Below are 27,990 nucleotides of genomic sequence, written 5' to 3' on the forward strand. Positions count from 1 at the left end.
GGGGCGGGGGTCCCCGCGACGCCGTTCTCGTCGTGACCGGGCTTCGCAGGCGGGGCCGCAGTCAGTGTGGTGAACTGTCCGCCGGCCCCGGGGCGCAGGCCGGGGATCTGGCGTCTCGGGCTCTGGCGCAGGTAAGCGAACTGCTGCTGTGCGCGGCTCGGGCTCTTGTTATTCTGGGAGCCCAGCCGCCTCTCCCCGGGCAGGATGGGGCCGCTTGGGGCCGGAGAGCAAGGCAGGGCCCACGTGTAGGTTCTTCCTCTCCCCCAGCTCCTCGCCGTAGGTCTCACAGACTTGCCTTCGGACCTTGGACCCGAGACGGACTGCCGGCTTGGGGAAGTGGCCTGGTGTGCCTGGAGAGCTGGCTGCAAACAGTCTCGTCGTCCCCGTCTCTGTGCTGTAGGGCTTCCCGTGGAGAACACTGGCATGTCCCAGCGCCGCGGGCTGGCATCACTTACCTGCAGTGGCTGAGATCCCGAGATGTTCCGAGGGGGTTTTGTCTCCCACACTCACACAACCTGCGTCTCGGCCAACCTCTGTGCCCTCCTGAGAACAGGCCAGCATGCCCAAGATAGCTCTGAATGGTGTGACAGTGGATTTCCCTTTCCAGCCATACAGATGCCAGGAGGAGTACATGGGCAAGGTCCTGGAGTGTCTGCAGAAGGTACAGCTGCAGACGGGGGCATTTGTGTCCTGGGAGTGGGTCAGCGTGGGCAGAGCTTCCGCAGAGTCCTAATGTAATGCACTTCGACCTTCCATTCACTCCTGCTGAGCTCTACTGGGTAACAGGCCTCCTTTTGAACACAGGACTCAGTCATAAACGGGGCCAGTGTTCTAGGAGAGACAGTAGACAAGTAGAAAAAGACAGTTCTTGCTGTGAAGGAGAGTCGTTAGGTCATAGGCTTGGGAGCACCTTGAGGGCCTCCCTGAGGAGGTGGCGTTTGAGCTGAGGCCAAGTGTGGAGGAGCAGTCAGCCATTTGAGGATCTGGAAGAAGTATTTCCACGTGGAGGGTTAGTCAGTGCCTAATCATTCTGGAAGGTCTTTAAGTCTCAGGGGTGTGCAGAAAGGCAGAAGGGCGCAAGTAGCTTTCTGCTGACTTTCTTAGCCTGTTCTTTTGTACCCTGCTCAAGCTCCCAGCTCCTGAGCACTGATTCTGCAGCTGGGCTCCTGGCTGCTGTTGTGGGCACAGACTAGACTCCTCCAGAGAGGAGCCTAGCACCCATTCCTGGGAGCTGGGAGCACAGTTTTGCCGATTTGCTTATGTGTTTCCCCAGGTTTGCTGCTCAGGCTCCATCTGAGATGTATGTAGCTCATCAGGTTTTTCTCAGTATAAAACATCTACATCCAAAGTTATAGAGAACAAAGTTCTGTTTGGAGGTCTGGCGCCTACTTAGTCATCTTATTATTTATATTCGGCTGAAAAATACTGCTGAGTTCTGAGGGACGCTCTGCAAATTGTTTGCTAATGAGGGCTGAATTAACACATAGCTTCTGGTTTGAGAGTGGAAGCACTGGCAGATTACCCACTGTTCCTCAGGCCTTTGCCGCCTGTGGGGGGGCTCTGCCTGAAGAGAACTGTCCCCTGGCCGGTGGACTGTGTGGTCTGCGGTGCCCTTCTCCTGCTTCCACATGACCTTGTTCCTGACCCCACTCAGAAAGTAAACGGCATCCTGGAGAGCCCCACCGGCACGGGAAAGACGTTGTGCCTCCTGTGCACCACGCTGGCCTGGCGGGAGCACCTCCGCGACGCCATCTCTGCCCGCAAGATTGCCGAGAGGGCCCAAGGGGAGCTTTTCCCCGATCGCACCTTGTCATCCTGGGGACTTGCGACTTCAGATGGAGACACCACAGGTGAGGCTCCTTTCCTCCCCTCTGGGGTCTCCACGGAGGGGTAGCGAAGGGACAGAGTGGGCTGGTGAGGCTCGGCACACCAGAACATCGTGGAGCTGTGACCTGTTCTGCTTCCTTGTGCCTGGGCAGCTTGCTACACGGACATCCCGAAGATCATTTATGCCTCCAGGACCCACTCACAGCTCACTCAGGTCATCAGTGAGCTTCGGAACACCTCCTATCGGTAGGTCAGGCGCTACTCAGCCCTGCCTCTGAGTTAAGGGGGTTTGGCATTGGCAATGTGGTTGATGGTAGTGTTCTGCCCAGACCCCACCCTGGATCCCAGAGACCCACAGTGTCTGCTCCAGTGTGCAGGACTGTGGTGAGGCCAGGCTGTTTCTGCTGCCCGCTGCTTCTCAGAAAGCAGCTCCCACTTGATGTGCCAACCTCGGCTTAGCACCCTGAGCTCCTGGAAGGCGATGTAGGGGACATGGAGTTAGTGGGGTCTTCTCCCATCTGCCCGTTTCCCCTGCCTTGTCTCCTTGTTCACGCTGGGCCATGCAGTAGAGAAAGTGCCTCCCAAGCCCAGGGCCCATTCTGGTCATGGCCACTCCCTCTGGCTACCTGGGTGCACATGTGAGCCATGTCTCTCCGGTGCTCCCCATGGGCTCCACACAGCCCATGCTTATGCTGCTGGATGGCACTGGGGCTATTGCTCTTTGGTTCTCGGACCCCATGTTTCTCTCTTCTGCCAGGCCTAGGGTATGTGTGCTGGGCTCCCGGGAACAGCTGTGTATCCACCCCGAGGTGAAGAAGCAGGAAAGTAACCACATGCAGGTGGGTTTCTGGGGCATGTGCCCCATCTTCTGTGGTTCTTTCAGAGCCCTTGTCTCTGCCCCCAGGGGACGGCCCAGTGAAGAGCTGGTAGGGGCAGGGCTGGAACAGGACTCAGTCTCCCCATGCTGGGCAGCGCCATCGGCAGCATGTCCACTGGCTGGCTCAGCACTCTGCCTTTTCGTGACCGTTGTGCAAGCTGGGGCTGCTTATTTTTCTCCCAGATTCATTTGTGCCGAAAGAAGGTAGCAAGTCGTTCCTGTCATTTCTACAACAATGTAGAAGGTAAGAGAGGATCCGTGGAAGCCACTCCTGCCAGTTGGTCAGCATACAGCCAGGTGGGCTTGGAGCATGTGCTGCCTCTTAGGCCTCGTGGCCTGCTGGCTCTCCCCTTTGGGGCTCCAGAGTGGCCCCATCGGTTCAGCTAGGTGAGGTGGTGAGGTGAGGTGGTGCTGGGCACCGTCTCCTGACTGTGGACCTGTACTGGACTGTGTGCAGAAAGGCTCATATGTCAGGCAGGAAGGGCTGCCCTCTCAGAAGAACCCAGGCTGGCCTCGCCACTGTCTGGGAGCTTGGATTTCAGGGATTCACCGTTCCCGGAGAGGAGGGGCTTCCTCAGCGTAAACTATTTGTGCAAACAACGTGGTTGATGCCGAGCAGCTCCTTCCCGCTGGAAGTCTGGAATTTGGGCGCTCGCCAGCCAGGGGTGCTTACGTGACTGGCCCCCAGCAGAAGCCCTGGGTGCCGGGCCTCTGGCGGGCTTCCTGGGAGATAGCATTTCTCACATGGCCTCAGCTCGTTCTGGGGCAATTAGCCCAGGGAGGGGGTTCTGGAAGCCGTGCCTGGTCTCCCAGACTCCCACAGGCTTTTCCTTTTACTGATTTTGCTGTGTGTCCTCAGGCTGCGATAGGGCACAGCGTGGGTGTGGCTCTCCCTGAGTCCGGGGAGTCCACCAGCCTTTGGTGCTGTGGGGAGGACAACCTCTCCCAGAGGTGGCCAAAGTGACCAGCCCAGGGTCATGACAACAGCTGGCCCTGGTGTGGCTTGATGCGTGTGACCATAGGTGCCCATGGCCGTTGATTCTTGCTGCTTACTTTCCTTAGGCCCAGAGTGGAGGGCTGGCCCTGGTGCCCTTGCCTCCACATCTGTCAGGTCTTTGCGGCTGCCCCTCACATCTGTCAAGGACTCCTGGAGCCAGAAGCAATGGCAGGGGCGCTTCTCTGGGCTGTGGTCTCTAGTTTCCTATCGCCGCTAGGGCTCTATGGCTTGGGGGAGTTGCGCTTCAGTGGGGTTGGGGTTCCCTCTTTCTTGCCTCAGGGTTGGGATGCAGATCCTGGCACAGGAGTGACAGAGGCCCTGGGGCACTCATGGGACACTAGTGCTGGGGTTTGGGATGCCCGGCATGCCAGGGCAGTGCTTGCTCTCAGAGGCTTGAGCTGGGGCTCCCTCACCTCCCAGTAATAGGCCTCCCTGTGCCCCGTCCCTGGAGCTCACGCCTCACCACCTTCTTGTTGGCTGTGTGGTTTGGTCTGGTGGCACCGAGAACCCTCAGAACAGCAGTAAAGGGTACATGGGAAGCATCAGGCACCAGCCTGGCCCGCAGTGGCCCTGCACAAGGGCAGCTGCCAGCCCTGTGGCCTGGTGTTGGCTCTTGCCCCGGTCCGGAGACTGTGGACTGACTTGCTCTGCTTGCTCTGTGTTAGGCCCGTGGGTCTTGGGGTGGCTCTGAGGCATTTTTCCCCCTTCGCTTTGTCCACCTGCTCACAGCCATCCCACCTCAGTCATGCTTTCGTATGGGCCTTGGGGTCACGCCTGTGAGGCTCAATGGAGTCATCTCTTTGCCCCATTGCGGCTGCCTCTCTCCACATTCCTGGCAAAGGGGTGGGTTGCAGGAGTCCTGTTCACCCCATACCAGAGCTTTTGAGCAACACCTGGTGGGAACTGCTCTAGCCACTTTTCCATAGCAGTTTGTGGTTCAGTTCTCTACTTTCCAGCCCTTACCTGCACTGCTGTTCACTGCACCGTCCCCACACTTGGACTGTCCTCACCTTGCACTGCCTTCACCTGTAGCATCTCTTACCTTACCTGTTGGGTGATGGGCCAGGGAGGAGCCGGGATTCCAGAGGAGGAGTGGGAGTTGAGGGGCACTTTCAGCTCATAGTAGGGGTGATGCTGGAGCAGGTGTGTGCTGGCCCCCTGTGCTGCAGACCCCCCCAACTGTCCCAGGGCCCGTGTGGCAAAGTGAGGGTGCTGTTGCGGCTGTCCTGCTGGCTCCAGGCTTCATCGGTCTTCCCCTGGTCCCCAGCCTGCTGGGGGACCTGCTTTGCTCTGGCTCTTGCTGCGTGTCCTGTCAGAGGTCCGCGGCACATCTTTGCTGTGTCTTAGCCTCCTCTGCCCCCGTGCCATGGGATGTGAGGGGGCCTCGGCAGCAGCTGCCTAGCCCTTGGGGAGAGTGAGCAGAGACCCCAGAAGGGGTCCAAGAGGAGGAGAGGCATGTGTGGGAGGAAGGAGAAAGGGGCAGAGCTGGAGTTCTGCCTGGCCTCTGTGTGCTAACTAGCTGCAGCATCTCCATGCTGGGGTCCTCACCCCCCTCCAGCCTCCACTGCCCCTTCCTGTTGCCCCCTCCCCTCCAGGAAGGTTGTTGAGCTCCAGGCTGCCTGCCCACTGTGGATCGGCTGCGCTATTGCTATGGTACTGCTGAGCACACAGTTTTTCTCTCCTTGCTGTCCCTGTGGGCATTTTGGGTTCAGTCACGGCCAAGGTGTGTTGGCTCTGCGGTGAAGGACTGGGCCTGGTACCTGCCACAGTGGGGCTGGAGCCAAGAGCCCGTTTCCACAGGAGGCTGCCCTGGGGCTCTGGGGTGTGTGTTTGAGGAGAGTCCTGGTCCTGCCAGCCTGGGTGTGGGCTCCTGAGTGGCTGGGTTAAAGCAGCTCCTCAGGGGGTTCCTGGGGCCCCAACAGGGCCTGTGCCCCTTCTTGAGCACCTTTCTGCCCTGGGCCACCTGGGCAGCTAGCAGGGAGTGGTGCCTCTCGGGGGCTGCCATCGTGAGGCAGGGGCCCTGGGCCTGGCCGGTGTCGGGTGGGTTCTGCCTCGGGGCCCCCCACCTCTCCCGTGTGCCCTGCCTCAGATCTGTGTTCCTGCACCGTTGACGTCTGGGGGGAAGTGAAGAGAAAAAGCCACTTGCTGCCAGGCTGAAGCCTAATTGTAGGACAGATGCTTCCAGGGCATGGCCTTGAGGATGCCTGGGATGGTAGAGAGAGGCTGAGGAGCTGCGCACCCCCCTCCAGTCCTGTTAATGCTCAGTCTCAGGCCAGCAGCCACCTCCTGAGGTGTAGAGCAGGGTTCCCTGTGGATTAGTTCAGGTTTGGTGTCCTTCCAAGGTCACAGACTCAAAGGGCAGGAATTCTGTCTGGTGAGTCCCCAGGTGGTTGGGTGCCCTAGTCCTGCCTGGAGGGAGAGTCACGGCCTGGGCATCCCTCTGGGGTCTGTGGGGACTCTTCGGGCCTGAGGACATGTCTTTACTCTTGCCCGTGTCCCCAGAGAAGAGCCTGCAGCGGGAGCTGGCTACCCCGATCCTGGACATCGAGGACCTGGTCAGAAGTGGGAGTAAGCACAGGTGAGACCCTGCAGCCCGGCAGGAGCCGGCCATGTCCTTCTGGGACAGGTCCTGCCACGGGGAAGCTGGGCACCCCACTTCCTTTGCTTTGCTACCTTGACTAATCACAAAACTAACGGCTGTTGGGTGTGAAAACAGAAATGGTTTTGAATACGGGGGAAGCAGGGAAGCCCCTGCCTGCCAAGGTGACCACTCTGCCAACGGGCAGCCCTGGCCTCCTGACGGACGTGCTCTGGCTTCCAGCAGCCAGCGGGCATAGTGCTGACCTTCTCCAGTCGGCTGGTTTCCACGGAACACGCTTTTCTGACCTTTGTGTGGACCTCTCGCGGTTTCAGGGCTTCGGGTTGGGCCAAGACAGGACTGAGCATTTTCTTTCTGATTGTCTCATTCCTCTACCCAGGAATAGGATTGGGGTTTTTTGTTTATGTAGATTTTTAAATAGGTGATCTACTCCCATGGTTGAAAACTAGTGGCAAGGACCGTAATGCCGTGAGCCCTCCCGTGGTCCCCAGGCCCCAGCTCCCGTCCGAGCCCCCATGCAGCGCAAGGCTCCTTCCTCTTGCTTGCCCGTCAGAGGGCCTGGCGTCCAGCCTGGCCACAGGGCCTCAGCCAGCAGGAGCCCCGCTGAGGGCCTGGACCTCCCTCCTGGCTCCGACGTGTGCCTCCCTCCTCTCCGCAGACTGTGCCCATACTACCTTTCTCGGAACCTGAAGCAGCAGGCTGACATCATCTTCATGCCTTACAACTACTTGTTGGACGCCAAGGTGAGGTCTCAGCCCATGGAGCTGATGATTCCTGATATCAAGGGGCATCCCTGGGTTTGTAAGGGGCTGTCAGAGCCTTTGTCGGTTCAGTTCCTGAGATGAGAGCCTCAGAGCAGCACGCATGGTGTGAGGACTCGGCCTCCCTCACTGGTCTGGGCACAGTTGTGGCCAGCGTGGGGCCGTGGGTCTGTCGTTCTGAGCTCTCTGGGAGCGGGTGGGCTGGTGGAGTGAGGAGACCCCCATGGCTGCGTCCAGGGCCAGGCCCTGGCCTTTGTCTGGCAGCTCAGCTTCTCTCTTCTCAGTTGGGCACTGTGAGGCAGCCCCAAGAGTGTGCTCCTGCCCTCCCTTACAGTCGTCTCTTGGGATGCATGTGTACACCCCACATGTGCAGCAAATTGTCCTTCATGTCACAGTAACACAGTGGACGACCCGCTGTCCGGGTCATTCGTCTGTTCAGCACTACTGTGGGGTGGGCAGTTAGGAGCAAGCACGTGCGTGGGTAGTGTTCAGAGGCCGTGAGGGGAAAGGAGCGCGGAGGGTGGAGTCGGTGCCATGGGGCAGGGAAGTCTCTGAGGAGCAGCAGCCTTCAGGGCCATGGGGCCTCAGGGCCACGGGGCCACGGAGCAAGCGAGTGGCTGGAGCAGGTGAGGGTGGTTCTGAGGCGGGCAGACTCCAGCGCAGAGTGGGGGTTTGTGGAGTGGTTGTACGTGATCTGTCAACCCGGCTGCCCGGGCCTGGGCCCCACCCCAGGACGGGTATGTTGCCCCTGATAAGGCGATTCTAAAACTGACCTGGAAATGCAAAAGATGGAAGGGGGCGAGGCAGTTCTGATGGAGGACAGAGTGGGAGGGCTCCAGGACTGGCTGCAGAGCGCAGACCGAGCTGCTGGCCGGGGTCGCACGAGATTGCGGCCAAGACCCACCCACATGTGTGGCAGTTGGTTTTCAACAAACATGCCTAGGTATTTCAGTGGGAAAAGGAAAGGTTTGGGGCTTTTTTCCCTAAAAATGGGTGCTGGAATCGTTGGATATTTATTTGGAAGAGGACGAATCTCAGCCGTTGCGTCACGCGGCGTAACCCGGAATGTAAAAGCTGGAGACATAAAGCTCCTCCAGGACAGAGCAGGGAGGGCAGGCCGAGCTTTCTTAGCTCAGACACACCACGCACCAGCCACAGAGAAAAACCAGTACATCGGAGTTCACCATGATTTCAAGCCTTGACTCTTAAAAAGAGTGGAAAATGAAGAAAATGACCGCAAGTCACAAAGGGAGGGAGTTTTCGTGGTACGTTTGTCTTTCAAAGGCCTGTGCCCGAGTCTGTGCGGCGTCTTTGTAACTCGACCAGCAATCCCAGAGAAAGGTAGCTGGGGCGGCCAGGTCAGCCTGTGTGTGGAGAATGTGCAGCACCACTAGTCTGGAGAAAATGTGGGTTAAAACCACAGGGGGTGACCCTGCGTTCCCACCAGCGTGTGTCCAGAAGTAAAGGATTCCGGTGACCAGTGTCCGCTGAGGATGCGGCTCAGCCTCTGCTGGTGGTGTGTGGGGCTGTGCGCCGCTCTGGAAGCACGCCTGAGGGAAGGAGCTGGGTCCAGAGCCTTGCCGGCTGTGGCCAGCACCAGGGAACAGCCCCGTCCATCCGCGGGCGGCTGTCCCTGGAACAGTGCCACGAGCCATGAAGAGCGCTGAGCTGCAGCCACATGCCAGTGACGCGCGTGGGTCTTGGAACACACTGCCCACTGGTGGGACAGACGAGCCCTGCTGCCCAGCTCAAGTTTCCAGGACAGCCTAGAAAAGGCAAATCTGATCCCTGCTCGCTAGGAGCAGGTCAGAGGTCACGGGTGGGGGGAGGGGAGCAGGTCTTGTCTCCTTTTCTGGGTGCTGGCGACACAGAGCTCACATCTGTCAAGACTCAACTGCACATTAAAATGGGCACTTTATTTTATGAAAATTGAATCTCAAATGCAGTTGAAGCAAAGAAATGCTAGAAATACCCCTCCCCAAGTAAACACTAGGCCAAGCCCTGCTTTGGGCCTCCTGCATCCCATGGCTGTGTGGCGTGCATGGTGTGGGGTCGCACACCTGCTCCCTCGTGCTGTGTGAGTGTCACCAGAAGGGGCACCTGACGTCCAGCTTGGTGGTGGGTGCGTAGAACCAGGTGGCCATGGCATGGGGGGGGTGCTGCGCTTCCCCTGCCTGCCTCTTGGCTCCAGCCCTGCATTCTTCCCCTCTTGCTGCAGAGTCGCCGGGCACACGGCATTGACCTGAAGGGGACAGTTGTGATTTTCGACGAAGCTCACAATGTGGTGAGTGTCCAGGTGGCCTTTCCGCCACACCTCCCCTCCCCTGCATCCCTGCAGACCTTTCTGTCCAAGCCCTGGGTAAGCTACACTGGCCGGCCCTGTTCCCTGTTTCCACCCAAAAGGTGGAAGCACAGCCCCCCTCGGTCTCGTTCTCTTTGTCCCTTGGTGGCTGCCTGACCTGATGCTTGCCCCCTGCTGACCACAGCCAGCCCCTCCCTATCACCTGTGCCCTGCCCCACCATTGCTGTGGCCTCTGCTCAGGGCGCTGTGTTTCCAGGAATAGCTGGCCTGGAGCAGGGCAGGGCAGGAAGGCCACTTGGGTGCTCTGGAGCCTAGTGTCCTGGGTCAGCAGCAGCCGCCCTCGCGCTCCCACTTGGTTCCAGGCACTTGTTGCCATGGGGGACGATAGGTCCAGTGGGCCAGATCGGACTTTTGAGAAAAGCCAGAAATCTGTGAAAAGTTTATTTTATAAGTAATCTCTATACCAAACTTGGGGCTCGAACTCCCGACCCTGAGATCAAGAGTCGCATGCTTTTCTGACTGAGCTGGCTGGGCCCCTCCAAAAATCTATATTCTAATGGGAAATTTTCCAGTTATGAAATTCCAAACGTTGGTGTGGTTGTTTGGCTGTCTTTGACCAGTTTGTGACCTGGCCTTAGAGACCATGGGATGGGGCTTCATGTACCCCTGCACCCTACCCCCACCTCGGCTTCCCGGATCCCCGAGTCCCTGCCCCTGTTTGGCTGTAGCCTGGTGTGCTTGGGCTCCCAGGAGAAGATGTGCGAGGAGACGGCGTCCTTTGACCTGACTCCGCATGACTTGGCTTCTGGACTGGACGTCATCGACCAGGTTCTGGAGGAGCAGACCAAGGCGGCACAGCAGGACGGGCTCCACTTGGAGTTCAGTGCGGACTCTTCCAACTCAGGTAAGCTTACAGGTGGGAAAGGAGAGACAGGCTGCAAGGTGTTCTCGGGGGTCCTGGAGGCCTGCGTCTTCCCAGGGCCCCTCTTTCAGGTCATTATTTGGGGATAATATGAACCCCTTGAAGAGTTTTCTTGGGGCTTCACAGACCAGGAAGTAGGTACCAGCCAACCGTTCAGTATTTTCTAAAGATCTTTCCATACTTTTTCAGCCGGTATAGACTTTACTGTATAAAAATGAAAACCAGGGGCAACTGGGTGGCTCAGTCGGTTAAGCAGCTGCCTTCACATCCGGCCATGATCCCAGGTGCTGGGATTGAGCCCCACGTCGGGCTCCCTGCTCAGGGGGGAGTGGCCCCTGCATTGTTGGGGATTCCAACTTTGATCATTCCGTTACGTGACGACTGCCAGATTTTTCTGCTGTGAAGTTACTATTCTTTCGTTTGTTAATTCCTAAGCAGTCTGTGGCATCCGTGAATGATTCGTCCCTGAGTTAATGATTGCTACAATGTTTGCAAAGTGATGAGTCTTACCTCTTGATGCCTCTCATTTCTGAACTGGTCGGGAGCGGGCTTGCTCATCTGCACAGACGGGAGAGAACGGCCTGCTTGTGCAGGGTCACGGCTCCTGCACGCACTCCCCCTCTGTCCAGCGCCGCGCGTCTCGCTCTCGCTCACTGCCCAACCTCATCAGGGTTTCCGTCCTTCTGTGCTGGTGAGAATACCGGCTCCTACTTTCCTCAGGGTTTCCCGTCCTGGTTTGGCCCTGGAAGACTCAGGCAGCTGTTTGAGGGCAGCTCACCCACCTGTGCTGAAGGAAGCCTGCCTCCCAGAGCTGAGGAGTGCTGGTACCCTTCCTGTCGTTCGTCTGAGTGCTGGTCAGAAGACTGTGCTGGGGAGTCCTTGGTTGCCCCCCTTCCTCCCCCTTGCCCTCCACTGTGGCTTCATTGTCATTTTAGGGTCATTTCTTCTTCCATGTTTCTTCTCGTTGATTTTATTACTTAGGTTGTTCTCGGGTGTTTGAAACATGACCGTGGTTCTGGAAGTCAAGATACTCGAGAGAAGCATCTTGGTAGTTTCTGGTTTATTTTTGCTTGTCTTTATTCCCCCCGCCCCCCCCGGAAGGAGCGGACACAGGCTTATTTCGTTCATTCTTCTTGGTGCACACGGGGCTGTGCTGTTCCTCGTAGACACGCCTTTGCCCTGCTGGGTTCATTCCTAGTGCGCCCTGCAAAGGCCTCCCTGCACAGAAACCTCTCTTCCCCTCGGCTGTCTGCCTCCCTCCGGTGGACGTCCTGTGTCCGTTTGCACGGCACTTGGGTCGTCTCCACCATTCTGTAATTACAAACAGAGCTCTACGAGTGATCTGGGGTGGATGCACCTCAGGGTCAGTTCCAGGAATCAGGGCTGCTGGTCGGCAGGGAAGCATGCTGCTGTGTTCTTGAACCTCGGGCCCCGCATGGCGGGGGCATAGCCTTACCAACAGAGTGCGACCTTAGGCTTTTCATCGTGTGCCAGTCTCATAGATGGAAACGCCTCTCAGTGTGGTTTTGATTTGCTTTTCTCTCAGAAGTGGAATGAAACATTTTTTTTGGTTGTTTAAGGAAGGCGTATTTGTTTTGGAAATGGCCGTCCTAATGGGTGTGAAGTGGCTGATACCCTTCGTTTTCACGTGATGTCCTTGTTCTGCCCCAGGAAACCCCAGGGCACTAGCCACCGCTCCTCAGCCTGCTCTGGGCTGAGTTTCTCACACTTTCCCTGTTCTTGATAACCTTCACAGTTCGGAGGAGGGTCGGTAAGGCCTTTTGTGGGATATGCCTTAATTGGAAGGTGTCTGCCTTTCCCACGGGTTTCCTGGGGCTCTGGGATTTGGGAACAAGAGCACACGTACAGCGCTTTCTCCACAGACCCTGCCACGTGTCCAGCTGCCGACCCTGTGGCAGGACCGTTGGTGTTGCCTGGAGCCCGGGCGAGCCGTCTGTGTCGGGGTTCTTCACGGCATCCTGTTTGCCCCCTGCCCCACCTGGCCCCGCTTGGAAGGGGCTCGCTCACCACGGTGTCGCTCTCCTGGCTGTGCACGGGGCAGTTGCCTCACAAGTGACGCCGACGGGCGTCTGGCCACCTTGTCGGTGGAGTGTGTGACGCGTGTTCTCGGGCCGTGAGTTCGAGCCCCGTGGTGGGGGTGGAGATGACTTAAATGAAGAAATAAAAACTGAAAGAAAAGAAGAAACACTGCCAGCTAACAAGCACAGAGGAGAAAAGGAAGAAACCGGTCATTGTCACAAATAACGCCGTGGGCTTCGGGGGGCGCGGTTGGGGGGCAGAGGGACGGCCCAGAGGATGGCAGGGGTTCCTCGTGGATCATGTGCCTGATATGGGACATATCCAAAATACGTAAGAAACTCTTACCACTCTAGGAAAAGACAACCCAATTAAAAATGGGTAAAAGATAGGAAGAGACGCTTCTTTAGCAGTAGACGCCCCAGCAGTCAGCATGCACATGGAGGCGTGAATGCGAGCTGCCGGGGGGGGGGGGGGGGGGGGCAGCCCTGCACACCCAGTGGGGCGGCGGCTGCCGGCCGAGGGGCAGGACCAGCGTCGGCGAGGGTGTGGGCCCCCGTAGCAGAAGACCGCAGATGGCGTGGCTTCTCCTGAGGCCTCTCCTCACGTGCCAGGCTCGAGCCACGGTGTAGCTTCCTATCGGGAGGCGTGCTGGGGCTGGTCCTCGCTGTGTCCACAGGCATGTCATCGTGCTCTGTGCTGGGGCATGGAGAGAGGGTGATGTGCCAACTGTGTCGTTCAGTTTACTGGGAGGAAAGTTTCATAAAGAGGCTCTGCACCTCAGCTGTTGCTTGGTGATACTATTCTTAGGAAAAGCAGGATAGATGCTTGACTTTTTCCCAGTTTTCCAGTTTGGGAGTTTGGATTTATTCCTGACTTGTGATCGATCCCTTGTCCCCTTCAGAAGAGTAGTTTTTAATGTCATCAGTGGTATTAACGTTTAAATGCAGACGATGATGTCAGTCTGTTGTAAGCCTTATTGTTGTTGAACTCAAGGGTCCCCTCTTCAGCTGTTCCTGTGGCCCCGCCAGGCGCTGATGGGGAGTCAGGATATTCCTCACTCACTCCCATGCTTCTGCCCCACACCCGGCATCAGCCATATCTCCAAGGAACCCTGGTTTCTTCTCTTGGGAGATGGTCTCTCAAGACCCATCATGCGGGCACGGACCCTTTGTTGCTGGCTCAGTCATTGTCCTGGGTCTCCAGTGAGCAGGGCCAGGGAGTGCGTGCACTTGCATGAGCATGCCCACAATGTGTCCCTGAGCCCGAACTGCCGCTGCCGGCCCCCCGAATCTCAGAGCCTCGTTTACTTGTCTTTGGTCACATCTACTTGGGGGGGCAGGCAGGAATCCAGCCCGAGTCCTGGCTTTTGGGGATGCAGTGGGTAGAAATAGGCCGTGACCAATGCATTTGCTGCTCCCCCAGGGCTGCACATGGAGCTGGAAGACATTGCAAAGCTTAAGAGTGAGTGTGGCCCTCCCCCGCTGCTCGTGGCTGGGTGGGCAGCACCTGACCACCCCTTGCCCCGCAGTGATCCTGCTTCGCCTGGAGGGGGCCATCGATGCTGTCCAGCTGCCTGGGGACCACAGCGGTGTCACCAAGCCAGGGAGGTAAAGGACAGTGGGTGTGCCAGGCTCTCCTTCTGCTGGTCCATCTGCCCTGCTCCCACGCCTGTGTCTGGGTTTTGGGGGCCCATGAGGGGCCACCGTCTGTGCACTAGGTCATCTTGGGAGTCTCGGGACTACTGTGTATGCAGGCACAGCTCCTGGCCCAGCCCTTTAGAGTGAGACGCTTGCTTCTTCATGCGTCTTCCCACCAGCCGCCCCTTCTAGCCTCTGCAGGCCCGGATGGCTCTGACCAGGGCACAGGGCAGTTGGGTTTATTTCCCAAAGGCAGACAAGGGGTCACGGCCTGGGGCTAGTTTAGCTTTCCTCAGGGCACAGCCGGTGGCTGTGCTGGGATCCAGGCTCGGGTTCTGGAGGTGTGGAATGTTCTAGAATGTGCTGCCTTTCTTCTTCCCGAGCCCGTCTGCTGCGCTGCGCTCAGAGCCTCACAGGGCTCCCACTTGCTTCCCAGATGAGCCAGGCTCCTTGACCAGCCCTGCCCATGCCTCCGAGGCCCAGACGGCAGGACTCCCCTGCCTCCCAGAGCTGCCCTTGGGGGCCTTGCCTTTTCCTCAGCGCTCCTGAGGGCACAGGCCTCTTCACTTCTGGGTGTGTCCTCCATAGTGTCTGAGGGAAGGGAACATCAAAGGCCACTGGCTGTCAGCAGCTCCCTGAGCGCAGTCTGGCGCCCTGCCTGAGCCTCTTTCCTCCACAGCTACATCTTCGAGCTGTTTGCCGAGGCGCAGATAACGTTTCAGACCAAAGGCTGCATCCTCGACTCCCTGGACCAGATCATCCAGCACCTGGCAGGACGTGAGTCCCCAGCCTGCCCTGCAGCCCGTGGCTGTGTTGGCCCCACACTGGGCCTTGACTCAGGGCTGTAGCCACAGCCCCAGGCGGGAATGTCACCCCCGGAGCTCCCTTTCTGACTGCGACATTGGCGGGGGGCGGGGATCAGTGTCATTGGATGGGCGTGTGTTTTGTAAAGCACAGCCCAGCTTTTCTGTTTCCTGGTCAGTCCCTGTAGAGGAAGAGCGGTGAGGGAGCTGGTGGGTCCGTGAGCCGCGGGTCCCACCAGCCTCTCTCCTGAGCCCCCCTGCGCATCCTGTTTCCACCCCGAGGCTGCACTGTGGGCCCACTTCTGCTGAGCGGGGTCTCATTCTCATCTCGGATGACCAGCCTTGCTGTGCTCCTGGGCCCTGGAGTTGGCCTGGCAGTCTCAGGCTTCCTGACCATAGAGCCTCTTTACTCACCCTGCCGACCCCCAAGGGCATGCTCCACACCAACACTGGGTTGAGGCCGAGCTTGCTCGAGGCTCCTGAGGGTGGAGGGTCTGGTGCCTTCCCCCGCTGGGGGCATGGGATGACCCGTGTCTACTGTTCCCACAGGTACAGGGCTATTCACCAACACAGCGGGCTTGCAGAAGCTCTCGGACATCATCCAGGTAGGGACGGGCTTGCGGCAAAGACTGGGCGTCTTTCTTCCTGATGGAAGTGAAGGGGTGTGTTCTTACCCTGGAGTTGTTACTGACTCCAGGCTTGGCGCAAGACCAGGGCGCCCACACCAGTGCTTCGAATCAACGGCCTCTGAAGCGCGTTCCCTCTTGCCCCGAAGGCACACTGCCAGGCCTTGGGGGAGAGGGCCGTGCTCAGCTGCTCTGGTCAGTCCTGTCCAGGGCAGGTGCTCAAGGGCCAGGTGGTATGAGGGCCTGGCAGAGTCCCCTGGTTTTCAGACGGGCTTAGTGGCTGCCGCCTCACCGTCTGCCCTCATCTTTTCTCAAGTTATTTCTTAAATCAGCTTTTCAGAGGAAAGTCGAAACATGAGCCCATCAGAGAACGAACGGGCATAGACTCTGTCTCCCCAACCCCATACCTGGTCCCTGGGCCAGCCCACCCAGAGAAGCATTCAGACTTTTAGGGTGAATGCATTTGGGCAATGCTTATCAGCCTAGGTCGGGCCCCTGGGGCTGGCTTTCAGAGTTGGCAGGCATGGTCAGCATGTCCTTTGGGATCCACTTTGGGGTGGGGGGCAGCCCCCAGGGCTTGCTGAGCCCCTCCTGCCTCATGCAAACCCTCAGTTTCCCTGGCCAGGCGACTGGTGGGGTCAGGACACACCTCAGGGTCTGTGGACGTGGCCACTTCCTGCCCCCCAGTGTGCTGACCTGTGTCCTGCCATCCTCGGGTCCAGCTGAGCCATTTCCTCAGTTCAAGTGGACGGGCCAGGCTCTGTTTCCCTCGGTTGGGTGGCTGCCAGGCCGGCTGCTGAGGGCCCTCTCTCGTCTTGCTAGGCCTTTCTGAAGAGGACTCTCAGTGGCCCAAGGTCCCCGATGAAGCCAGGGCACAGGAGCCCCCCATGCTCTGCGGTGTGAGAGACTGCCTCCAGGCGCTTGTGCTCTTGCCGCGTGGCCAGGCCGGGGTGGGCCCGGCACTCAGGGTGCCCCTCGCTATGTGAGGGCTCAGGGCTGGAGGGCCCTGGGTCCGTGTCCAGCCTCGTTTGTGGTGCAGCTGCCCTGTGTCTGTGCACCCCGGCGGGAGGTCTGCAGGGGGGCGGCAGGAGGGGTGACCTGGCAGCCCAGGGAGAGCCCGGCGCACCTCCCACAGATTCGCCGAGGCCCCGCCAGCACTGTCCTCGAGTGTAAAGCGTGGGCAGGCGTTGTCCCGGAGGTGCCGGGCTCTGCCTTGCCACCCTCCCAGCACTTCTCTGCGGGGACAGCAGGTACCCCAGACCGCTGCTGCCTGGAGCCACAGCCCCTTGTGACTGTCGGGTCTCCGGCACCCTGGGCCCTGTCTGTGGCTCCTGCCAGGCAGGCCCTTCCCTCTGAGCTGCTCTCCACCCATTCTCCCCACTGTTCTCAGGGTCCCTGCAGATGAGGGGCCCTGGGCTGCACCTGCTGTGCCCTCCCCAGGTGCCCTGCTCCGAGGCAGCCCTGGCCCTCACTCCCTGTGTCCTGCGCAGCCCCCTCCGCTCCCCAGGGTGCCTGTTGATGGGGCAGGATCGTTTCTCACAGACTCACTGGAACCCAAGCACCCCTCACCCCATTGGTTTGGAATTTCCTTTGGCACCTGCTCTAAGCAGGCCTGGCAGATGACTCAGTGTCCCTGCCTACCTGGTGCTGCCTGTGGGCCTCCTTCTTACTCTGCTGTGTCCCTTCCAGCTGGAGGGGGTGTGATGGGGTGGTTGTTCATTCCACAGCTGGCTCCTGTGGGAAGGTGGGTGCACTGGGCCAGCCTTGGGACCTCAGTGGGTCAGTGGGCTGGCCAGACAGGCAGCCAGTGGTGAATACACAAGGGGCTGCACCATGAGATCCCAGCTGGGCTGAAGAACCTTGCACCTCTCCAAATTCAGATCCCTCAAGGTAGTATGAGAAAGGGGGTCTGCAGCTGAGCCAGACTGGAGACTGCAGGAGGCAGGCTGCGGGAGGGACAGGGTGGGTGTGCGGGAGGATGTGAGACCCGCTCGCCCGCTGAGCTGCCCCGACAGGAAGCCAGTGGTCCTCAGGGCTGCTGGTACGGCCCCACCACGGGCCCAGGCATCAGGCAGGGCGGGGCACCCCCTCCTGATTCTTCTCTTGGTCTCCTGTGCTGCTATCTTATTCAGTTTTCTTCTTAGCTCTAAAAGTTTGTCACCTGGTTTTGTCGGGGTTCTAAGTAGAGCACGATGGCGTTTGTAACGTGCAGCACCCGTGCCTTCCCCAGGCCAGGATTTACCCGATTGTTGCTTTTTCTCAGCTCGTTGCCTTGGCTGAGAGTACAGCTCTAGTTACTTGAGTTAGGGATCACTTTTATCCTTTTAGTTCTGGGGGTGAACTAAGTCCTTCCCCTGGCTCCCTGACTGCCCCAGGCCTGCACCCTGTGAGAGCATGTGGATGGGCTGCCGAGGGGGAGCGCCTGCAGGGAAGGCTCTGTCTGCAGCACAGTGGGGCCTTCCGGGGGAGGGGACAGACAGGTGTGAGCCCCCGCCCCTCAGCCTGCAGTCCCCTGCTGGGGATGCTGCCAGCTCAGACCTGGGGCAGGGGACAACCACACCCTGAGCCTCTGTCTCCCGTGTGTGGGGGCGGCCCGGCAGGAGTGGTGGCCTCCACTGTGTCCTGCTGACGTTGTCTCTCGTGTCTGCTTTCCAGATTGTGTTCAGTGCAGACCCCGCTGAGGGCACACCCGGTTCCATGGTGGGGCTTGGGGTCTCTCAGTCCTACAAGGTAGGGGCTGCCTCCTGGGCAGGGGGCTCTGGGTGGGGGTCTCAGTCCTACAAGGTGGGGGCTGTCCCCAGGGCATAAGATTCCTGGGCTGGGTCTCGGGGTACCATCGTCCATTCTGTTCCTCCAGGTACATATCCATCCTGATGCCGGTCACCAGAGGAAGGCTCAGCGGTCAGATGCCTGGAACACCACAGCAGCCAGAAAGCGAGGTACGGTGCCTGGCGGGGCAGGAACACACTCAGCGCAACCCCATGTCCTGCTGTGGGTTTCCAGGCCCCCTGCCCTGAGTGCAGCCTGCTCCGGGTGACCTCCCAGCTCCCCCCTGCCAGAACCCTTGGAGACAGACCTCAGAGCAGGCCGATGGCCCGGAGCCTACCCAGAGTCACCTGCTGGGCATCCACTGAGCTAGAGTACAGTCAGGTCACCCGCCCCGCCGGGGACTCTTCCACAAGAGGTCCGCCCACAGGAAGGCCTGGGCACATTCACGTCAGCACCGGTGTGCTGCTTGAATGCCGTCCCACTGAGCAGAACAGGTGGGGCCGTCTTAGGCCCCAGACCATGTCTGAGAGGCCTGCTGTCCGATGGCCACCCAGGTTCCTCTGGTGCTGGTTCTGTTGGCCCTGGGGGGTCAGGCCTAGCCCCGCACCCCACTCTGTCCACGTTATTGGTCTCACCAGCTTCTGCATGTCCTAGAGCTGGGGACGCTTGTGACGCAGGAGGATGGGGTCTGTGCCAGGCCTCCTGTGGCTTTTGGTGTGAAGCTGGCTTCTCCTGGCCAAAGTGTGTGGCCCCATGGCACCCAGCCCTGGCGAGTGTCCTGGCCACCCCAGGCAGAGTTCAGCACCCACTGCAACTTGGCGTTTCGAGTGGGGTTTGCAGGACACGTGTGGGGCGGTGGGTCCTAAGGTCAGGTGTGCTTCCTGTCCTCGCCACTCCTCAGCATGGCTGGTTGGCCCGGCCCTGCCTGCCTGTGTTCCAGGCCCAGCCCCCAGCCCCACCAGCATACCCCTTTCAGACATGCTGGCCACAGGCCCTCTTGGAGCCATGCCCTTCCACAGGAAAAGCAGGGCTGGGAACATGGACAAGGCCAGCGCCAACTGGGGAAGCTCACAGTGTGACCTTGGCAGGTCACCTGGACTCTCAGAGCAGGAAGTAGCTTCCGTGAAAGGCGGGGAGGCCAGTGCCCCCCTCACATGTTGTGAGGTCACAGGAAGTGGTTCGCGCCAGCACCCGAGGCCTCCCCCCACGTCTGCGTGCTCTCCCCATGGGACACTGACATAAGCAGGGTGTGCAGGTATCAAGGGCAAGTGGGGCGTGGTGTCCCCTGTGTTCTCTGTACCTCGGAGAGCATGTAAATTCTCAGAAATAGCCGCTCCCTGGGTTGGGCATTTGTAGGAAGCTGGTCCGTTGCTGACCTTACCGAGAAGTTAGGATGTGGGTGAGTGCGGGGAGGGCCGGCCCTGTCCCCAGGCCTTGGCACGGAGAAGGGACAGCTCCCAGCCCCCACGGCCCTCCCTGTCACAGGGCCGATCCTGACCCAAAGGTGGAAAAGGCTTTTCTGGCCCCCGAAAGTGGTTTGTTCTTTACTGGAAACATCCCTGCTGACCCGTGAGCTAGCCCGGACTTTAGACTTCTGCTTAAAGTCGTTCTGCACGTTCTGTTGTAATGTCCTAAGCTTCCAGAGCCAGGTGGGGGCCAGTAGGAGACAGGCTCCCTGTGAACCTTGTTGATGGTGATGTCCCTGCTGGCACCTGCCTCCGGGGGAATGTGGGTTCCTGCTGCCCCTTTTGTGAGCAGAGGTGGGTTCTGCTTCCTTCCCACTGTGCCCTTTGGCCAGGGGCCTGTGATGGCAGCCGCCATGCCTGCTCGGTGTGCCCTCGGCCACGTGTCAGTCTCTGTGCAAGTCTGGGTTGGGGTTGGCTGTCCTTTCTGGAGGTGACCCCGGTGTCTGCCCCTGGGGGCCCACTCCGGATCTGCTTACACTCCCAGGACGTCTGAGGGAGGAAGGAGGGCCCCAGCTCAGACACTCAGATCAAGGCCCAGGTGGGCCCTCCCTTGCTCAGACTTGTGCATGTGGGGTGTAGGGGCCTGTGGCGGGCTGCCCCTGTGGCAGGCCTCACATGTCTAGCCCAGCCTCACACTTGTCCCCCTAGGGAAGGTGTTGAGCTACTGGTGCTTCAGTCCCGGCCACAGCATGCAAGAGCTGGTCCGCCAGGGCGTCCGCACCATCATCCTCACCAGCGGCACACTGGCTCCCGTGTCCTCCTTTGCCCTGGAGATGCAGATGTAAGGGCTGCCCCATGCCCTGTGAGGGTGGGGGTCCCAAGGCCAACCCTGGCTTGAGGATCCTGGGGTTCAGGACCTCACAGGGGCTGCCCTGCCGCCCCCAGCCCTTTCCCCGTCTGCCTAGAGAACCCACACGTCATCGACAAACAGCAGATCTGGGTGGGGATTGTCCCCAAAGGCCCCGATGGAGCCCAGCTGAGCTCTGCCTTTGACAAACGGTAGGGGGCCTGGTGGATGAGGAGGTGGGCTGGCTGTGTGCCACGTGCCAGGACCCTTGTGACCGTGGGCTCTTGGCTTTGTGCAGGTTTTCTGATGCATGCTTGTCCTCCCTGGGTAAGGCACTAGGTGAGTGCCCGTGGGAAGCCCTGACCTCCGTCTTGGACTCCCACCCCATTCCCGGGTGTCTGGGGACCCCTGCCACGCCTGCTTTCCCTGGTGGGAACCATTGGCAGCCTCTGTGAACACCCCATCCTGCTGAGCACAGCCGTGGCCCTTCTAGGCAACATCGCCCGCGTGGTCCCCCATGGGCTCCTGGTCTTCTTCCCTTCCTACCCCGTCATGGAGAAAAGCCTGGAGTTCTGGCGGGTGCGTCCCCCTTCTGTGTGTCCGGGTGGGGAGGAGGGCCCCACGCAGCCAAGGGTCTGGCGGGGCCAGGGCACATGCCTTGGTCTGAGATCGGACAGGCGTGACGGGCGTCCCTTTCCCCATTTCTTCTCACAGGCCCATGACTTCGCCAGGAAGCTGGAGGCCCTGAAGCCTGTGTTTGTGGAGCCAAGGAGCAAAGGTGGCTTCTCAGAGGTCTGAGCTCTCAGGGCTCCACTGCTCCTCATGGCCCCTCATGGCTGCCCTGGGCTGGCCACTGTCCCTGACCAGGGGCTCGCGCGGACCTGACCGGTCTCCTCTCAGGAAGTTGCCCCAGGCCCTTGTGTCTGAGGGGCCAACACTGAAGCAAGGCTCCACCATCCCCTGCCCCCGCCCCAGCCCTGGGGTCCCCATGCTTTCTGGGAAACATTGAGCAGGCTCTGTCAGCCTGGGAACCCGTGCTGTGAGGAAGCTCCTAGAATCCTGCTGGCCCACCTCCCAGCCGGACAGCTATTTATCTCAGAGGATGAGACCTGGGGTCTCACTCCCACAAAAGGAAGGGGCTGACCAGTCTCTCCTTCCAGGTGGTGGACGCCTACTATACACGAGTCGCCTCCCCTGGGTCTAGTGGGGCCTCTTTCCTGGCCGTGTGCCGGGGGAAGGTGAGGCTGACAAGGGTCTGGGTCCCATACTCACTGGCCCCTGTCTGGTCGCCGTGCTGGAGGGAAGCTCGCAGCTCGTGACCTGGGGGCTGCAACATGGTGGGATGGGCCAGCCCGACCCCCCCCCCCCCCCGGAGCCCCAGGTCCAGCAAGCGTGCGTTAGGAGGGCATAGCCCTACTGTCCCTCACTGGGCAGTTGACAAGCAGTGGATCACTGGGAGTGAGCGCCCCCTCGAGCTGCAGGTGGGAAGCACGGCGGGGGTTCTGCAAATGTGAGAGGCCCTGGGGGCTGTGAATCCCACGCAGGGCCTAGCCCAGGGGTGGGAGGCTTCCCTCTCCCTGCCCATGTGTGGATGCCTGTGCCTCTGAGGGTCTGGGCATGGCAGATGGGGGAAAAGAGTACCCACTGCTCCCCAGGCCAGCGAGGGCCTGGACTTCGCGGACATGAACGGCCGAGGTGTGATTGTCACGGGCCTGCCGTACCCTCCACGGATGGACCCCCGAGTTGTCCTCAAGATGCAGTTCCTAGACGAGTTGAAGGGCCGTAGTGGGCCTGGAGGCCAGGTGAGGGGCCACAGGCTTGTGTGGGGGCAGGTAGGAAGGGTTGGAGCCCCCGTGACCGAGCCCCCCCGCCCCCCCAGCTCCTCTCTGGGCACGAGTGGTACCGGCAGCAGGCGTCCAGGGCTGTGAACCAGGCCATCGGACGGGTGATCCGGCATCGCCAGGACTACGGGGCTGTCTTCTTGTGTGACCACAGGTGTGGCTCTCTGCGGCTCGCACAAGACCCCTGCCCCGCAGCCTCTTGGGCACCAGCTGGGCGCTGGTCCTTCCCTTGGCACGCCTGGGCCTGGGCCTGGGCCTGGACTGTGGGCTGTGGGCTGTGGGCTGGGTAGAGCTCCCAAGCTGACAGCCACCCCCTGCCAGGTTCACCCATGCGGACGCCAGAGCCCAGCTGCCTTCCTGGGTACGCCCCCACGTCAAGGTGTATGACAGCTTTGGCCACGTCATTCGGGATGTGGCCCAGTTTTTCCGTGTTGCTCAGAAAACTGTGAGTTCCTAATGCCCGGCTGGCTGTGTCCTCATGCCCTACCCAGGGGAAGGGTCTCTGCAGGACCCCCAACCCCCTGTGCCTGTGCAGATGCCCGTGCCAGCCCCCCTGGTTGCTGCCCCAAGTGTGGCTGAGGGAGAAGGTGCTGTCTTGGTGGCTGTGTCGCCTGGCCTCCTCTCCACCAGGAAAGCCAAGAGTCTGGACGTGCATGTCCCCAGCCTGAGGTGGAGACCTGCAGGTGCGTGTGCCTCAGTGACATGGCCGGTTGGGGGCCCTGCAGGGCTGGGACCTGGGGCCGCTTCCAGCCAGCTGGTGGCACGCCTGGCCCGATGACCAGAGTGCCTGGCTGAGCCCGAGTGTTGCGGGAGGGGGGGGGAGGCGACCTGACTTGAACCGCCCCCTCCCGTCCCCCGTGGGCTCCACTGCTGATGCCCGTGCTCCGCAGGATCGCCAGCCATCAGGGACGCCGAGAGCAGCCTGTGTGTGGAGTATGGGCAGGAGCCAGGCCTCACCCAGCGGAGGCCTGTGGGACTGCTGGCCGCCCTCGAGCACAATGAGCAGCTGGCCGGGGGACCTGGGCACAAGGCCTCCCCTGGGGAGGAGGAGGTGCGGGGGCTCCACAGACGGACAGATCCCCCGCGCTCTGCCACCTGGCCCCTCTGTGCCTGCCCTGCCCCAGGCCCTCAGCTGGGGTTCACCCTACACCCGCTGTGGGCTCTGTGGGAGTTGACACAGGCCCGTCAGTGTCCGGCTCCTACTCCACCAGAGGCCAGCCCTTTCTGGGGTCCCGAGCTGTGGGGGGACACAGCTTCTCCCCTGGAGCTTTCGCACTGAAGCTTAGCTCCGGCTGGACCTGGAGCTCCCTGCACCCTGCTTGCCTCCGGGCGCGTCCCCGCCCTTCTGTGTCCCGCTCCGTGGGCCCTGGGGTGAGCCCAGCTGCGACAGCGGGTGGTAGCACCCCGCCCCTGCCATCTGAGCCCCCCAGGCACTGTAGCAGCTCACTGCCTGAGCCGCGAGCCACGAGGGAGCCCAGTTGTGCTGACTCGGGAGAGGGCCCGTCTCCCCAGCTTTGGGCCCCGACAGTGTCACAGGGGGCTTTGGGGGCTCGGAGGGCACGGCCAGGACCACTGTGTGTCACCCTCAGGCACAAGGCCTCTCCACCGTGTCCCTCCCACGTGAGAAGAGGCGTGCCCAGGAGCAGAGAGCAGGGCGGAGGAAGATCAGGGTGGTCGGTGGTCGCCAGGTACGTGAAGCACCCACATGCGTATGGGGGTGGGGTGAGGGCAGGAGCCCCAGGCTGCATGGCCCCCGGTGCTGACCGGGGAGTGTGAGGTGGGGGGCCGGGTCTGAGGCAGGGCCTCCTTGCTGCCTTCCCGAGGGGCAGCGTGGCCCCATACCCTTGGCTGTCCGAGGCCTGCGCCATCCCCGCCTTTGTTTGGCTGGAACGTTTAAATGAGCATCTTCTCAGCCTCCTGTCTTCGTGGATGAGCCTGTTCTGACCACTCCCAGGACCTCCTTCTGCCCCCTGGGCTCAGGCTGCATGGTCTCTGCTGCCTCCCAGCATCTGTGCCGCTCTGTGTCAGGGCCCTGCCCCGCACAGCTTCCAAGTCTCTTTTCCATTTTAACTTCTTACTGTGAGAGCATCTCAGCCCCCCGTAGAGCTCTCAGCAGCAGCCCGCGCCCCAGCCGTGCAGCGTTGCCCTGCCTGACCTTCTTCGCCTTCCCCAGGCCCCACGGTGTCTCCTCGACCTGGGGTGGCTCCTCCGTACTTTCGAATCCTGCGCACTCGTGGTCAGCTTTGGGCCTCGCATTTAGTTTTCCTCTTCTGGGAGAGCACTTTATGGATGGTACGCCAGGGTCCAGCTGGACAGAAGTCAGGTTTGGTGTGGGGCCTGCAGCCAGACCAGCTCCCCCAGTCAGTGCTCATGTGTGGGCGCTAACGTGCCCAGCTGCGGGGAGGGCCTGCTTCTCAGCCAGCCTCAGAGGCCCCTGAGCTAATCTGAGCCAGGAATGCTCTGGAAAGCCCCATGCACCACTTGTCTTTGTCCATGTCCCTCAGCTTCTGGGAACAACTGGGCGGGGCTGTGGGGGGGGGGGGCTGTTGCTGTCGGGAAGTGGGCAGGGTGCCAGGGGCCTTGGCATCCGGCCAAGCTGGACAGAGATTGGGGAGCCTAGACCTCTCCTGTCTGCTTTCTGGGCTTCCATGCTGGGGGTCCAGTGTGTGGGCCTGAGAGGTGCAGCAGAGAGGAGGCGTGGGGGTGTCAAGAAGGACCCCTTCCTGTGAGCTGACTGCCCCTTGAGCCAGGGCCGCCTGCTGCATGGGTGCAGGGGACGTGGTAGAGGGCCCGGAGCCCCCAGCCCGGGGTGAACAGATCTGCACTTGGCCTCTTCTGCTCCCAGAGGGGCACGTCGGCCTTACACTGAAGCCGCCACGATCCCCTGCCTCCAGCCCCGCGTCACCGTGCCTCGGGACGAGGGCACCCTTCCCAGCAGCTGCTTTCTGCAGTAGTGGCAACCCCTCCGGGAAGCATGGTGGCCCCGGCTGATGGGGCGTCTGGTCCTGTGTTGAGCAGGAGGGGCCGGCCGCCGGGACACAGGTGGGCAGGGCCAAGCTGTTCATGGTGGCCGTGAAGCAGGCGCTGAGCCAGGCCAGCTTCGACACCTTCACCAGGGCCCTGCAGGACTACAAGGGCTCCGACGACCTGGAGGCTTTGCTGGGCTGCCTCGGCCCACTCTTTGCTGAGGACCCCAAGAAACACAGCCTGCTCCAAGGTGCTCTGGCCTGCGGCGGTCACCCGTGGGGGGGAGGGGCAGTGCCACAGCCGCTGGAGGGGGTGGGCGCCAGGGTCCCTAGAGAAGGTGGGGGGGTGGCCCGTGATCCCAGAGCCCCCGGCTCAGCATGTTGGCCGCACGGTGGAGCCCGCAAGCCCAGACGCCCCTCCCCACAGGCTTCTACCAGTTCGTGCGGCCGCACCACAAGCAGCGGTTTGAGGAGGTCTGCCTGCAGCGGACGGGCCGCGGCTGCGGCTTCTGGCCCGAGCACAGCCTTCCTCAGAGGCAGTGGGCACCAGCAGCCGAGGCCCCCAGTGGTGAGCGGGACCCTCAAACCCACCCCCCGAGAGCAGGGCAGGCAACTGCATGTGTGTGCCCCCCGGAGCATGCACGGCCCAGGCGCAGGCCCCCTGTGAGTCGCACGATAATGGTGGGCCCTGCACCTCCAGAGCTTGGGAGCTTCTGTCTCCATTCCATAGCCGACCCCTGAGCAGGGACTTCCGCAAGGACAGGTGTCATGGGGACCTGGCTTAGGAAGACCCCTTGACCCCTAGGAGGGGATCTTCCAGCCTGAGAGTCACCCCTCTCCTTTCTGGGCTTGGTGTCCACTGGGGTGTGTCTATGCCATCTCCCTGGGTGCAAATCTGGGTCTCCCTGCTGTGGCCTGAGGAGGGTTGTGGTCTCAGTCTCCCCTTGGATGGACCTGCCTTCTCCCCGGGGAGCACTCCAGACCCTTGGGGACCAGCTGGATAGCTCTTCGTGTGTCCATGTTCTTTCAGGAGAGAAGGAGTGGGACTCAAAGCTGACCCTGTCCCAGGGTGCAGCCAGGCAGCTGGACCCCGGACAGCACCTGAACCAAGGCAGACCCCACCTGGTCTCCGGGCCAGCCCCTGCAGGTACCCGTCCCTGAACCAGAAATAGATGAAGACCCCTGGCGGGGAGGAGTCTCCAGGGGGGTGGGGTGGGGTGGGGGCGGGGGCCTCTTCTGGTTCTGCACCTCCAGAGCGAGGGAGGCGGCTGGTGTGAAGGGGTTCTCAGGACGCCCGTGGAGCTCTCTGGGCCCCCAGACCCCTGGCGTGGTCCAAGACCTGTTACCTTCTCACCAGGAGAGCCCAGCAGTTGTCCCAAGGAGGGGTGCAGAGCCCCCGGCGCAGAGAAGCAAGGCCAGCCTGCTGTGAGCGCCTACTTGGCGGATGTCCGAAATGCCCTGGGGTCCGCAGGCTGCAGCCAGCTCCTGGCGGCACTGACCGCCTACAAACAGGACGATGACTTCGAGAAGGTGGTGGCCGTGGTGGCCGCACTCACAACCTCAAAGCCTGAGGACTTGCCCCTGTTGCAGAGCAAGTGGCCACGGAGGGGACTTGGGGTGGGGGGGCTGGGAGGGACTGGGGGCAGGGCTGAGCCTGACCCTCCCCCCACAGGGTTTGGCATGTTCTTGCGACCCCACCACAAGCGGCGTTTCCGGCAGACGTGCACAGACCTGATGGGCCCGGCTGCCCGGAGCACAGGTACTGGGCCGCCAGGCCCCCAGGAGGGGAGCCCCACTGTGCCTCCCGACCTCGCGCACGGTGCTTCCAGGCCAGGTAATCCAGTGTCCCCCCGACCCCCACTCAGCCCAGCAGGCAGAGAAGCCCCAGCCGCCTGTCAGACTCGCCCCTCTGTCTCCAGGGCCCCCCCAGCAAGAGACACCCCGGAGGACCCAGAGCAGGCTGTCGGCCTGCCTTACCCGGAGGCAGGCTGGGGATGGCGGGGCTCCCAGCCAGCCCCCCAGCGCCACCCGCAGGCACGCCCCGTCCGAGTCGGGTAGGTCTCGGGAGGGGCCACAGGCAGTGGTGGCCGCGGGGTGGACGAGCTGCGGCATGCTCACAGCGGCCCCCTCGCAGCAGGCTTGGCGTGCCCTGGCTGCAGGGCAGAGGACACGGTCCCCTTCCAGTGCCCCTCCTGCGACTTCCAGCGCTGCCGGGCCTGCTGGTGCCAGTTCCTCCAGGTTGGCCGCGGTTGGGCAGCTGTCCCCCACCCGGTGGGCTGGGGAGGGGCGGGCAGCGGCGCCTGTGCAGTGCTCCCTGTCTCCACAGGCTTCTAGAACATGCCCGGCCTGCCATGCCCCTGCCAGGAAGCAGAGCATCACGCAGGTCTTCTGGCCAGAGCCCCAGTGAGCATGGCAACCCTGGGGCAGGCTGACACCGCGTGGACACGGGTCTCCCTGAGGGGTCTGCGCCCGCCTAGACGCCCCGAAGCCACCTTGGGGTCTGGGGTGGGTTGGCTCACTTCCCTTGGCTGCCGGCTTGTGGGTGGAGCGTCAGGTGCTCAGGACTGGAAGGTGGGGGGCTCTCTGCTCCCTCCTCTGTGGGACGTGGGTGGGCTGTGGACCTGCTTTTAATCAGGTGACCGGCTGTCTAATAAAGTTGCTGACACCGTATTGGGGCTTGGCGGAGGGGTTGAGGGTGCTGGGAAGATGTGGGCGTCTGAGTGGGGTCCCCCTCACACCCTGTCCCCGCAAGGGCATGCCGAGCACTTGG

General features: G+C 61.2%; 1 protein-coding gene across 4 annotated transcripts; it reads left to right on the forward strand.

The window, feature by feature from the left end:
* Position 1: 1 nt before the first annotated feature.
* On the forward strand, positions 2 to 27,890 carry RTEL1 (regulator of telomere elongation helicase 1). Of its 4 annotated transcripts, XM_088026847.1 has the most exons (36): positions 3 to 131; positions 268 to 661; positions 1,655 to 1,850; positions 1,980 to 2,073; positions 2,585 to 2,666; positions 2,888 to 2,948; positions 6,204 to 6,279; positions 6,959 to 7,043; positions 9,280 to 9,345; positions 10,114 to 10,267; positions 13,748 to 13,786; positions 13,854 to 13,932; positions 14,642 to 14,739; positions 15,315 to 15,370; positions 18,047 to 18,121; positions 18,249 to 18,330; positions 20,275 to 20,407; positions 20,512 to 20,625; positions 20,712 to 20,752; positions 20,907 to 20,992; positions 21,128 to 21,205; positions 21,574 to 21,651; positions 22,069 to 22,215; positions 22,293 to 22,408; positions 22,576 to 22,699; positions 22,790 to 22,937; positions 23,145 to 23,305; positions 23,844 to 23,942; positions 25,273 to 25,471; positions 25,648 to 25,788; positions 26,251 to 26,367; positions 26,578 to 26,811; positions 26,893 to 27,054; positions 27,140 to 27,274; positions 27,355 to 27,458; positions 27,547 to 27,890. In XM_088026847.1, exons 2-36 carry the CDS (start codon positions 560 to 562, stop codon positions 27,625 to 27,627), a joined length of 3,843 nt encoding a protein of 1,280 aa, XP_087882973.1. In that variant the 5' UTR covers positions 3 to 131; positions 268 to 559; the 3' UTR covers positions 27,628 to 27,890. The 4 variants fall into 4 exon arrangements, with proteins under 4 accessions (XP_087882972.1, XP_087882973.1, XP_087882971.1 ...); XM_088026846.1 differs by having other exon boundaries at positions 2 to 131; positions 27,358 to 27,639; XM_088026845.1 differs by having other exon boundaries at positions 27,355 to 27,639.
* Positions 27,891 to 27,990: the final 100 nt, after the last annotated feature.

This window comes from Eumetopias jubatus, unplaced genomic scaffold (assembly GCF_037043125.1).
Source record: "Eumetopias jubatus isolate StellerSeaLion01/CBP00866 unplaced genomic scaffold, mEumJub1_p1.0 scaffold_9, whole genome shotgun sequence".
NCBI classification, from domain to species: domain Eukaryota; kingdom Metazoa; phylum Chordata; class Mammalia; order Carnivora; family Otariidae; genus Eumetopias; species Eumetopias jubatus.

What these genes read in the sequence shown, in the direction of transcription:
- RTEL1 (XM_088026845.1), top strand. Translation starts at nt 560, where the DNA reads ATGCCCAAGATAGCTCTGAATGGTGTGACAGTGGATTTCCCTTTCCAG. An exon ending in TTTCTACAACAATGTAGAAG is followed by an intron (nt 2,949 to 6,203) that starts GTAAGAGAGGAT and finishes CCGTGTCCCCAG; the next exon opens with AGAAGAGCCTGCAGCGGGAG. An exon ending in GGGTCTCTCAGTCCTACAAG is followed by an intron (nt 18,122 to 18,248) that starts GTAGGGGCTGCC and finishes CTGTTCCTCCAG; the next exon opens with GTACATATCCATCCTGATGC.